General features: G+C 40.2%; 1 protein-coding gene across 1 annotated transcript in view; it reads right to left on the reverse strand.

Annotated features, from left to right (window-relative positions):
• Positions 1-14,270, reverse strand: part of LOC149793311 (BOS complex subunit NOMO1-like) — a 185,666-nt gene that overhangs the window by 37,514 nt on the left and 133,882 nt on the right. Inside the window, exon 22 of the mRNA XM_089967278.1 lies at positions 2,140-2,256. Coding sequence (XP_089823404.1) covers positions 2,140-2,256 — 117 coding nt within the window. The remainder of the gene's footprint in view (positions 1-2,139; positions 2,257-14,270) is intronic.

Consider the following 14,270-nt stretch of genomic DNA (forward strand, 5'->3'; position numbering starts at 1 on the left):
GTGAATTTGGACACGAATTCGTGAATAATACTATGACAATAACTCCATCCACTCTGACTACTCCGACCGTCAATACTACACTATATCAAGTTCGCAAAATAAAAATAAAACACTATATATATGCAGAAATATTTATTTATCAAGACATGATAATGTGGCAGACTTGAACTTCCTCAACTGCTTGATCATAAATTTGTTTTCTAAACAGTTCCGACTTCTTGCCTGCTGGTTGATCTTGGGGACTAAAATTGCTGCCAAATTTTCTGCAGCTAAGGAGGCCTTAAAGTCTGTCTTATTTTTCCTCACTAAAGAAAATACTCTTTCGCTGTCACTGTTGCTGTGAGGAATGCACAGGAGCTGCAGCATTTTTGGTTCTTCCACAGGAAAATTTGGAAGCGATTTTCGAGTCCGGGAACATATGTCAGAACAAATGTTTAGCATGATCTCCAGCTGATAAAGGTAGATTGTGTTTGACACAAGAAAACTCACAAATAATGCTTAAGCGTTGGTAGCCTGCGGGTCTTCCACCAATGGTTTAAAATATTCCAGAGCTGAAATATGCGAATTCTTAATTTTCCCAACTTCTACGTGTTTTTTGCAACCGACATTCTTCCTCACATCGTCTCTGCGATGACACACTGAGTGCAAAAAGCATGAATGAATATCAATGTTTAATGGCAAAATGCACAGCCAATTTTTGATATATTCCAAATTAAACTTCACTTTTTGAGTAATACATTTCTTTTTCCTTGGCGGTGAAGACATTTTCAATATCTTACATGCGATGCTGAACGGTAACTCAAATCAGTGTTTTGACGCATGCGCGGAGCAAATTTTCTGGTTAGGCCCCAGTTTCTCTCAAAAGCATTTGTAAAACTACTCTTATACATATAGATTAAAATAGGCTAAAATGCTTGCGACCAGGCCAACTGTACTAATCGGCTGTAGATCTACTAATATCGTGACCAGCGGTATCGGACCGTTTCGGCAACTGCGAATATCATGACTAGCGCTTAACGGGAAATCGGTTATTTTATTAAAGATTTAAAATAACTGAGGATCGGAAAATTCGTGAATGTTTGTCTTACGGCGTGAATTCGTGAATCGCTGAAAAAGTCGTGAAATTCGCACCAAATTCGTGAGGGTTGGCAGCTATGCAGAAACCATTGTGTCTTTAGTCAGTGACCTTGACCTTTTGAACTTTCCATCCCCAAAATGACAGATTTCTTTCTTATTCCAAGTTGGTAACTGTAGATGGTGAAAAACATTTAAGACATTTGGGAAAAGGTCTCAACCTTAACACTCTGCCTTGGGGTTCAAACATTTCCCATGCTTCAGCAACTGTTTTAACATTACAAATTGTGCATAACCCCAATACAACAGCACATACAAAAGAAAAACACATAAATTTATTATCATCTTCCCTGTGACAATGCTGCTGCTGCTCAAGTACTACACAACGCTGTGATATTGACCTCTGACCTTTTAACCCTCATGTCACAAATCTGATACTAATATATGTATGCAAACAGAAGATACAGCCCCTTTGTAAAGCTCTTGCCAATTTACTTTGAAAAACTAAACAAGAATTTACAACATGATGCTGACCTTTGATGCTTAGATCCATAAGCTCCTGGAATGGGCCATGTACACTGGTGAATCTGGTTAATAGAGTAATCCCTATCCATTTGCATGTTTGTTTTTTCCCCAAGAAAGATATCATAAACTGAAACTGTGATCTTGACCTTAGTCATTATGACCTCCATATCAGCAGAAATATTTATCTCCTCTGGTAAACATCTTTAATTTGTGCAGTCTGATGATAATTCATCCAGATCCAACAATTTTAACAACTGACCACACACCTAAAATTATGCAATTGTTCCCTGTGACCACTGAACTCTGGCTTTCAATCTTTATGGAGATTCCTTACCCCTGATATATTTGTGGGCGATATCTGATGATGATCCCTGATGAAAACAGGAGACACACTGAAGTTTAATAAAAATTAACCAAAAGTTTAATCCAGATGGACAAACATAGTGACCATTGTCTCACCTTTTGTGACATTCCCTGTAGTGGAGTCAAAAATATAAGTTAACTTTTATGCTTCTTTTTAATCTTAGATCCTTTACTCACCAAATCATTAAAGATCATTGTGCCCTCTTGTCCTGTGACATTATTACTCCTATACTGCTTGCCACCACTTAGGGACAGAAGCACGTCCGGGAGGGGGGCTTGAGTTTCACCCACAATCTGTCAGTAGGACATGCAAATATATGTAAATAAATCAGCCAAAAATTCACTCCAGAGAAAGGTGGAAATTTAATTTAATCGGTGTTGAAAGCTATTGCCATAATGCCATACTATAATCAATACATTTTGAATACAGATGTGTTTGATGGTTCTTTTACTACATACTGAAGTAAACAGGATCATGAGATACACATAATTTGTTACATATTGAAAATCATGTTACTCTCTAAAGATCATGATACTGATAATCATTTTACTCATTAATGATCATAATATTGATAATATTGTTATTTATTGATCATGATATTGATAATCATGTTATTGTAAATGATCATAAGCAAATAAATTGCAACATCCTGACAAATATATGTAATCCTAATATATAATTTATTTTGAGTTGTTTGTTCTCCTTAACTCTTAATAGATAATGTAGTAAAATAATTAGTACAAATTTTAGGAAAATATTTAAGTAATTGCCCAGTTTGAATGCCCACATTACTTGCACTGCAACTTTGCCCAATTTGAATTCCCACATTATCTGCACTGCAACTTTGCCCAATTTGAATGCCCATGTTACCTGCTGTTTACCAAGTCTGAATGCCCTATTACCTGCACTGCAACTCTGCCCAGTTTGAATGCCCATGTTACCTGCTCTTTACCAAGTCTGAATGCCTCTATTACCTGCACTGCAACGTTGCCCAGTTTGAATGCCCAAGCAGGGGGGGCGAATCGGACATTTTGTCCAATCGTTATTTTGCTTAATTATTACTTTCTGCACTCAGCGGATCCGGTGTAGTCAGCGCCTGGTAAAAAAAAAACGACAACGGTCCATCCTACACGACGGTGACGTCATTTGGTTTAATACACTTTTCTGCGAGCCGATCCCAGTTTTGTCAGCATCCGGTAAACACAGCGACGACCACGTCGATGTCATTTCCCCCCCTGCTGCTAAGAAGTTATTTACAATGATCTTACAAACAGTGATTACTAACTCCTCCTCTTGTAGATCAATTAGGTCATTTGACTGATCGGTAAGTCTGAAATTAATTCTCGTTAAAAACCGATTATGGCATCGCATATAGACCGGATTAATTGGGCTCTCAACGATTAAAAATCCGGCAGGGGCTGTTGGTGAAAATGAATAAAGGATATACCCCTGTTGAGCTTGATTTGATTGCTTGGTATCTACCTGGTAACTCCCTTTGATAACATCACACACTAGATTGATTGCTATCACCGATGCGATATTTACGTTGTATGGAGCAATATGCCTACCACCATCTCCGTTATCGTGTCTGAGGATAATTGATGGACCGAGAAAATCATTAAGAGACTTTCTTAGTTCTGGCGCGTTGTATTCTGGAAACTTGAAATCGGGTAAATCGGCTTCTGTGATATTATACTCGGTTAGGAATTTTTGTTTATTATCATCGCTGTTATCGGATATTATTTTAACGATTCGTTCATTGATATATTCCATGTCTGATATAAGTTGATTTAACACCTCGACGTGTTTTCGTGCTTTTGTTTTCCGTAGTTGTTCTAGTTGCAATTGGTAATTATGATTAATTTCGGTAAAAACACTAGCGATATCATTTAAATTAACTGTTAATATGACGATCGATTCAGGGGTTTTGTCATACCGAAAATACCACTGCATGGCATTCCTGTCTTGAAATATAAACCAACTGGGTAATAACGTGTTTTTCATAATAGACAAATTATCTCGATAACTGGGATTAATTTCATGATACGATTGCGCATTCGTGTGCAAGTCCGCGGGGATTTCATTAGGTGGATTCTCGGGCCAACCTAGTATGGTTCTTATTGAACTGTTATAAATATCAACCATATACCCCGGTGTGCTTATTTCAATCGTCGACGATAACGTCGGTTCATGAACCGTAATATCGATTTTTGATTCTTTTCCTGTGATCGATTTTATCCTGCGTTGAAATTCTTTATTGATTTGTTCTACTTGGTATGACCCAGTTGGTATTGTAACCTCATTCCAGTCTGGGGTCCCATCGGGTTTATTTGTCCATGCAAAAACCAGCGAGTTATTAGGTTGTTGTCCGTTAAATGCTTCCGCTCGGATAATAGGCCAACTGTGATATACTCGCAATTTTGCCAGCGCTATTTCATTCACTGGAATCGGAGAGGGGAAGTTTACACTGAATTCTGGCTTCGTTGATGTTATCAATATCATATTTGTTTGTACCGGAGTGGTGTTCTCCGCGATCCGTTGAAGTAATTGCAACCCTTCGGGGTTCAGCGACATTATTATTATTCGTCGTTTCTATTGTTTAATTTCAACACCGAATATTAACAACCTGCTTGTTTTCAGGAGGATGTTTTAAGCCCATTGAAGTGGTTTCAGCCACGTGGTTTCCAGCTTCCAGTTGAAAATCCTCGATTTTTGACATCGCGGAGTCATGCAACTGGACCATCGTGGAGAATTCAGCATCGGATATAAATGAATTATCTATCGCCAACGAGATCAACCCGGATAATTTCGAGTACGCGTCGGATACTATTTGATGTTTTACTGTATACTCGTTGAGTTTTTTCTGAGAACACGATGATATCTTTCTAGTGATTGCGTTGGCGACTCCAGCAATTGTTGTCGCCGCGGAGATAGCGATTGGAACAGCGATCGGGGCCATCATGGTCACCGTGGATAAAATAACACCGGTACCGGCTACTATACCCGACACCGAGTACACGACCGCGTCGATGGTGGTTATTTTTCGACGGTATTTTTTTATTTTTACACGGTATTGTTCGGAAAGCGTTTTCAAATTCGCGGAGAATTCTTTTACGGTATTGAATCGATATTGATGTGACGTCGGTGATACCTCTGATTCAATTACCTTGGTGGTCATTTTTATTTTAAAAGAGCTAGTGTTTTTAATTACTTAGATCCGTTACAAATTCTGCATACCATGTAATGTTTGCCTCGGTTAAATGTCTATCGGCGGCATAAATTGTAAACTGTTCAGTTGCGCCCTTGTCTATAATTGTTGATATTATATTGTTAAACCCGGATGAACTCGACGATAATATATTAAAATGCATAATTGAAACCAGTGTCAATCGATAAATACCCTTAACAGTTGCGATGATTTTTACTGTATTCTGTGTAGGAGTCCAAACGAATGATCCATGATGAATCGTGTATACTGTGTTGATGGTGTTTTCATGAGGGATTTTTATTTTTGTCACCTCCGGTAGTCTGTCTTTAATCGCTGTAACATCAGTTTTGATTGTTCCTATTTCCTGTGTATGCGCGTCTACACTCCTTTTGTTCGCTGCAACATCAGTTTTGATTGTTTCTATTATCCGTTTATGCGCGTCTACATTATTTATGTTCGTTGCAACATTAGAGCTGATTTTTTCTATTATCAGTTTATGCGCATCTACATTATTTATGATCGTTGCAACATCAGTTTTGATTGTTCCTATTTCCTGTCCATACGCAGTGATATCATTTATAGTTATTGTAATTTCATCCGGTCTGGTATTTTTTTTACCAAAGAATTTATCAATGGTGTTATCAGCCCTGTTAAAATTTTTTCGTAACGTGTAAAATTGGCCCGACAGCGTTGTAAACTCCGAAATAGTATTTTTTATCCCCACAAGATTCGGTTCGGTTACCGTCGGGGTTCCAAAAAAACTAGCAGTAGTGAGTTGTATATCGGTGACAGACTTTTGTATCCCCTCGAACTGATTTGCTTGCGCGTTAAATTTATCATACAAATTTTTTAACGAATCCGACACGGATATATAATTGTTGCCAAGTGTACTTATTTTTCCATTTATCGTCAAGATGGATTCACCTGATTTAAGTCGTCCGTCATCGGTATACAACGCGATGGTGTTCTCGGCGGCATCATGCTGTCATATTAAAACGTCATTCAGCGACACATTACTGGATTTCAGTTTACCCTGACGATCTTGAAATACAACTATTTCGCCCGGGTCAACACTGGTTAAATTTAACGTATCAGCGATTTCATCCTCGATTAGTTTTTTTATGTCATCGGTGGCGAGCGTTTCCGTGGATTTTTTCAGCGCCGAAACCGGTCGTCCCCAGATATCAATCATTATTATTGTAAAAAAAAACAGTGTTTTTAATTAACCCGCCGGGCCTCTATGACCCCACTAGTGTATTCGTTTACAACCACATGAGGTGGTTTCCGCGATGATGAAATCGCCGCGAGTACGTTCAATACCTCACGGCCGCATATCGGTGGGTCACTTAATTGTTGTGTTGGCAGCGTGGAATAAAAAACCGGGGCTGAACATGCCCGGATATACCGCATGAACTCGTTTGGCGGGGCTAACCCGTATGAATCAAAATAGACGATCGCACGCGGATCAATTGCGTATGCAACCCAATGAGTTCCCGCTCCGGAGGATTTATCGAGGTTAATTATACCGGTTTCAATATTCCTTGGTTTCGTCGGTAATTGATCCCTCATAAAAACACCTCTGAAGTTTTTTATCGCTAATGCGTTTACGGTTCCCGGTAGTCTTAGACCCTTCCCCGAGTACCATGAATACGGGGTTCCTGGTAGTCTTAGACCCTTTCCTGCTACGGGTCGTTTATTTTTATAGCCTTTCCCGGTTGCCTTCTTCAATGCCATTCCCGCCGCGGTACCAACGGCTCCTAACGCAGCCGCCTTCGCCACTGCTGGGGCCGCCGCGGCAATCAACGCTGGAATCGCAGCTAACAGCGGAAATATCCCACCGGTCTTTTCCATGTTTTTAATCGCTGCGGCTGAAAAATCTATTTGAACACCCTTTTTATTCTTCATCGCATCATTGAAATGTTTTATTTGACGCGCCGTCAACGATATCTTATGATTACCACCTGCCATCTGTGAGGGCTTTAACGTTATTGTGGTTCCACATTGTTTAGCTGACTTTGATCGTAATTTCTTGACTTGACCATCGGTCAACTCTACAGCGACAACATTATACGACATTTTTATTGTAAACGCGTTTATGTTTTCAATTACATGTTTTCCACTGGTGCATCAACGATTCTCATTCGTCCACCAACACCTTCCAACAGCATTGATTTATCGCTGAGAATGACAGCAACCGCTCTATAATCGGCAATAACGCCGCGAGTTACATTAGCTCGGAAGTGTATATCAACGACGGATTGTCTTGTTAAATCAAGATGTTCCAGCGAAAAGTAATAGATCGGATATAGTTCTTTGAAATCATGTTGTGATATTTGCAAACCAGTGTCGACGTTTTGATCACGACTCATATACGACAGCAACCGATGGTACATGCGTGCAATATGGTTTTGACCGTAATTAAGTTGTATACCCTCAGATGGTTCCTGCTGGCCATTTATTCTCAGCGAGACGTCAGTAACGCCTAATCGATCAAATATCATATGGCTGGATAGTTGATTATCAACTCTCGTCATATCCTGCAACGCAACAAATATATGACGCGGAGCCGAAATGCCTTGTTGTGATGCCAGGTTCCATGTGAATATACCATTGATATTTGATTGCTTAGTATCTGTTGTTGTTGTTAGCCAACTTAGTAATGATTTTCCTCCCTGCTCCATAAAGGATAGCAATCGTGCCTCTGTGGTAATGGATGGAGTCATTACTGGCATCCACAATAATATTTTAGTTAAAACGACTTTACCAGAGTCATTATTTGGATTCGTAAGATCCGCTGGAATTCTCCAAATTGCATTTCTATCATCACCTTTTCGCACAAGCACCACGGTATGCTTTGCTCCGTAGATAACTTTTCGCATGTTCCTACAAAATCCAAGTATATGATGCAGTGGAATCGCGCATGAGAAAGATCTACGCGACCCTGTTAACATTGATATGCGTGTTGCAGCTCCGATGTTAAAATTAGGATCGCTGTTTATAATCATATTCTCAACATCAGCATCAGCGTTATTAGCATTATTTCTTGGTCGTCTTACCACAAATTGCGAGTTTCCAGCAGTGTTTCTAGTATCCTTTGCAAACATCATAGATGGACCCGCTGATCTTGTATAATCGTCGGAATATCTTGCTAACCCGATTATTGTTGTAGCAACATCAACATCACGTTCTATTGATTCAATTTCTCGCCCGTCAATGAGATATTTTGCGCTCTCAAATAGCGCCATTACGCCGTTATTGACTAAGCCAACTTTGGTACCATCTGGATACGGTGCTGGTACAGCAGGAGTATCGGCCTCTGTTACAAGTTCTCCTTCGATTTCAATAAACGCTTCACATGGCAAAAAATATTTACTGGTATCATGGACTTGAAGTTCAATTCGCGATCGTATGTTGGGTTGTACTGCATGATAGGAATAAAATTGATAATTATGGACAGAATCATCCTTGTGCACTGGTGCGTCCATATCAAACGCCGGGTCAGCTGTTCGTTTAAACATTTTATTTAATAATACGCTGATGCATCTAAATCATCGTCGTCGTTTTAAATTCTTCGAATTTTGTCGTGGTTTTAAACCACTTCCCGCTATTATGTTTGCGATGTCATCTTGATTATTGTTTACCAACGACGCTAGTTTTTCTTCCACGGCGTTATTTATTACTTTACTGACATTCGCAGGCATCACTGTCGTTGATGGCATCACCGGTGGTTTCTGTTTTCTTTTTCGTGAAAATCCTTTGGATTTTACCAACGACATTAGTTTATCTCGTGCTGCAGAAACCACCCTTCCGGCAACATCTCCAATAGCACTAATACCCTTATCACGAATAACATCAATAGCCTTCATTCCTAATTGTTTGGCTAACGGCGCTACTTTTGGAGCCATTCTTGTAAATAACCCCGCAATGGTGCTACCAAGACCGTCTCCGTACCACGCGCGGTATACAGGTAATCGTGAGTTTACCACGTAGACGCTGACTGGTTTATCATGGTTGTAGTGTATAATCATCTTTATTATAAAAAACACCAGTGTTTTCCAATTAGTGGTTGGTCACCAGTGATTGATCACCAGTGGTTGGTCAATCGCTGTAATGACCGTGGTCCACGAGTTCGTCTATGAGCGTTCGATATGCATTAATGTCCATGATACCACCGGCAAATAACCGCCTGCAAATATCAGCGGCCTCATTGATTATTTCCGGAGAGTTATTTCCGGCTCGTTTTCCTCCGATTAGTATTTCTAGCCGTGATATATCACTGAGAACATTACCAGGACAAGTAACGTCTTTACCAACAGAGTATCCTTTTCCGTGTTTTGGTCTTTCACTTTTTACTTTATTGTGGAATATTATATAATTATTATCACGCGGTGGTAATTCATTTTTATGTTTATTTGCCAAATACACTATTCTTGTCCAGTCCTTTAACGACCTTATATTTTTCTCGTAGCCGCTATTGATATGCTCATCTCGTGTGTCTTTATCAAAATTTGTAACAGTAAAATCGACTAATTCTTCGTAGCCGAGATTTCTAATTTTATCTATTGTGCTCTTTTTAAGAACATTACGGGGCATATTCCCCTCTTTCCGTATTTCTTCCGGTATTTCTTCCGGTATTTCCTCCGGTATTTCTTCTTCTGGTTCTCTTGCGGTGGCGCCTAGTTCTTCCTCGTCGGCCATTGTAACATAAGGTTCTTGTGGGTCCGTTATAGCGAGTGGTGGCGGCCTCCGTGTTGTAGCAACCGCTATTTTCGCAGGGAGTGTTTCCAGAGACTTTTTTGTTTGCTCGGTCTGAGCCGCTATCTTTTCAAGCGCACCGAGGACGGGCACAGTTGCCGCCGTAACATCTTTGGTCGCTTTAGTTACCGGAGCAAAGAGTTGTTCGCTTCCAACAGCAAAATCAGTTTGTAGTTGTTGCCGCGTTTGAAGTTGTTTTCGGACCCTGTCTCGTAACGGTATGAACTTTTTAAGCGCTACTAGCCGCTCTCTGGCTAGCCGAGTAGTAAGTGATTCGCCTACCATTATTGCAATTGCTCCGTAGTTTCTAATTTCCCGCCGAGTGTGGCGGGGATATGTCCCAGGGGCTCCAGGGAGTTTTCGTCTATAATCCTTCTAATGTTTTTAATTTTATTAGAGATTTCTCGACGTCGTTCAAAAGCCTGTCCGAGTTTTTTTCGTACTGTCTCAACGGCAGTAAATAGTCCAATAAATGCATTTACGTCATTGCCATACAAGTTTTCATTGATCGTATATTGTAATCGCTTTATAAAAGAATACTCGCGTGGCAAGGTATATCGACCTTTCTTTGATTGCTCGTTAATAATTTCATAATCGGACAATATTTTTTGGTTATCAAGCTTATCAGATAATTCAATTCCTTGATTTTTTAATTTTAAAATCTCGGTTAATATATTACTGATGTCTTCGATATTCATATTCTTATAAAACATCTTATTTCTAATATCAAAAAAAAAATTATTTTACAAAATGAACCCCGCGTATCAATCCCGAGGTGTGTTAACATTCGATGAAACCGTAGGATAATTCGTTTTCTTCCGGAAGAGACAATTTATTGTAGCGTTCGCACTGTCATGGCGACTTCGTCAGCGCCATAGGCGCCGGTGACTTCGCCACGGTGACCTTGTCACTCGCTGATTTCTGTTACATATGAAAATCGAATTCTGTGACCCGTCTTTTTTGAGATCGCTGAATTCTGTATTCCTTCTGCAACAAATTGTACTGCGGGCACACAAATATCAAAATATCTACTGGCTTCATTCATCGACTGAAAAGTTTTTTCTTCGTGCGTTATTGTATCAAATGACTTTACGGGTTTTGCTTTTTTTGAGTATTTACCGGTTCCGCCTTTTTTGGTATTCTGACTTTGCGAGATAGCTTGCAAGTTTATAAGAGAATTATCAGTCTTATTATTATTAATATGATCAATCACAACCCCATTCTCGATTAATCCGTTAAATACTTCAAATACAATCCTATGAACATAATAGCTTTTTCCTCCCGCAGTAAACATCAAATACCCGCGATTATTTACGGTACCAACCGGCTTCTTCAGTCTACAATTTCTAACAACGCCGTCGCGAGATGCCTCGTAATTAACGAGCACGGGATGCGGCTGAAATTCTTGGTTCATTTGTATAATAATACTACTTGTCTAATTCATTATTTGGTTTAATTATAAACCTTGCAATGTAGTCCTGAGGAGTTTTGATGACGAAGTCTGCGGTGGGGTCAATGACGGCATTTTTTATTCGCTTGTCATAATAGCGTTTTAACTCCCTGTATCGCTTTCCGCCACAATTGATACACAACTGCGATTTTCCTCTTACACCAACGTGACAAACCAAGCACGGTAGGGGGCCAAGAGAACCATTACGAACGCTTTGTAAATGATACCCGCAGAATTCACCTCTACATGATTTATTGCACGGGGTTGTCGACCCAATCATCAACCATTTGCAGTGATTCATTATACTATATTCTTTCATTTAAATACTTGTTTTAATTATATGGAAGAGTTCGAGAGATTAGCAGCAATTAAGCCCTGGAAAAATATTAAGTTCAATCTCGATAGAGCCCTCAAGGACGCACCAAAAACGTCAATAAACGATAGAACCCTGTTAAATAAAATACGCGATTGTATCAATGAATTCAAGCGCGATGGTGCATCTCATAGTTGGTCAACATTTCGAATTGATGGTATTGTTGATGCTACCATGAACGACAACCGCGCAGCAACGATAATATCACAACTTGACGGTAAAAGGTATTTCTTCAGAGTAAAATTCATTGTCCGGGTGGAATCAGGTAATTGGATCATACGTGATAAATTTGAACCGGTTCTCAGCGACAAGAAAACAGTCATTGTTAGCCGCGACTCCAAGCCAGGGCTGTTAACCGGAATTGACAGACCATACTATGAACGAGCGTATCCTGAAACAGCAGTTGTCTATGGAATATACCCGTTAAATAAGAAACCTGATATCGGAAAACTAGCGCCGATGAAACAGTCAACGGGGATAAATTGTGTAGCAGAACGAGTAATAGAGCATTTTACAAATGCGTGTCGAGGAAACAAATTGACTGATTTACGACGTAGCAAAATAAACCAATGGGAGGAGACAGTGCGCGAGCGAGGAGCAACCATCAGCGACATAGCGAGATTAGAAACGTCGTTGAGATTTCCAATAACCGTTACAACGATAACCGGTGAAGTATTATACGAATCAAAGTATAAATCAAAGGGAGCCCCAATCAAAATTATTGATCATAACGAACACGCGTGGACGCCCGCGGTCACAATATTTCCACGGGATAGAACAGTAAAGTATATCCCGGGGGAATTCCTGGGAGAGGATAGTTTTCTCGCGGAGAGGAAACTATTTGATGCTATTGCTTGCTTGTGTAAAAATGACCCTGTATCAGTGTGGTTACTTCGCAGCGCTGAAAACGACATGGATACCTTTGATCAGTCTGTAAGACCAAACGGTGAATTATATCGCACTGAAGCGTTTCACAACAAGATGAAAAAAACCGCCATGGAATTTGAAGAGCATGATGAACAACTGCTAACAAATTGTTTTACGATTCCATCAGTTGCGGCTCATGTTGCAGCAAGGAAAAATGCGTGGAGACCAACGCACAAGGAATTTCTACCGGATGTACAATCCAGTTGTTTGGAATATTATCACGGTGGACTATGGAACACTGAATACAACCCCGACGCTATGATTTCCGTTGATATGGTTGCCTGTTATCCAGCGAGTTTTCTCGGGTATGGATCCGCCGCTGAGTATTTCAAACGATTTGGACACCCCAGACATGAAATGACTCGTGTTGCTATTAATGGACCACTGCCTGATTTTGATTTAACCGGATTCGCTCGCATAGTATCATTTGAATTCGCGGCAGGACTTCATCGCTGTTGTTATATTTGGATCGGTAGACACATGGCTGAAAAGAAGTGGTTGCCAATAGCGCTGCTACGGTATATGATTGATTGTAGCATGCTTGTATCGTTGATTGTCAGTGACGCGATTATATCATATCGGGCGCAGACTGAAGTCTGGTTACCAGAACCAGAGCGTCTAGATAGCATAATTGAATAGTCCAGAGCACACATTGATGCCAACGAGGAATATATCATCGAATGGTCCAAAAAGATATTCAACAAACGAAACTGCGAGGCAAAAGATCTCGGTAGAAGAATAATTGGTAAGTTCACACAAGGTGGAAAAAACTGCGACTACAAACGATATTGCTCACGGCTGATTATAGATGACGCAGAATATGATTTCGTAATCAAGGACGCAGTGGCAAAAAATAGATACGTGAACTGCAAAACAGCTTTCTTGTCCAATGGAACAAGGTTGGGTACAGTTGTTACCTACAGCGATGGAGACAGCCCGGCATATCCACATTTGAGGGCGTCTATGCTGGGTTACGCCGCTATCAATTTATTCTCGATGATAAATAGATTTCCCGACACCGCGGTTAGAGTTGCGATTGATTCATTTTACATAGACGTAAAGTACAAGGGAAACGTAGCCGAGTTTACTAGTCCGGACGAGAGTTGGGGTATATGGAGAATTAAAAATGAAATACAACGCGATTATTCCCCGTCAGCAAATGTCACCGTTGAAAACAATTACTTACGCGGTGATAATTTATCAGAATGGTCTAATGCACCACCGTGTTCTGATCCAATTTGTAGATACAAAACAGTTTATTTAAGCGGCTGTGGCGGGTCAGGAAAGACGACTCGGGCAATTGAATTATTTCGAACGCGGGCAAGTATAATTGTGCTTACACCGACTCATAGACTAGCGCGAGAGATAAAACAACGAAATGTTGACGCCGTTACTTATCACAGCTTTTTTCGATACAGCGGCGGTGAGTGGACTCCTGATCGAATGGGTGAAAAATTTATTCCTGAGGTTATCATCTGGGATGAGATATGTACTGTTTCGTTAGATACTTTACAAAAGTTTCTTGAGTGGTTGCTGCGCGCGAATACAGCGGTAATCATGTGCGGAGATCATGGCCAACCACCACCATTTGTCG

This window comes from Sinohyriopsis cumingii, chromosome 8 (genome assembly GCF_028554795.1).
Source record: "Sinohyriopsis cumingii isolate HCF-2022 chromosome 8, ASM2855479v2, whole genome shotgun sequence".
NCBI lineage: Eukaryota > Metazoa > Mollusca > Bivalvia > Unionida > Unionidae > Sinohyriopsis > Sinohyriopsis cumingii.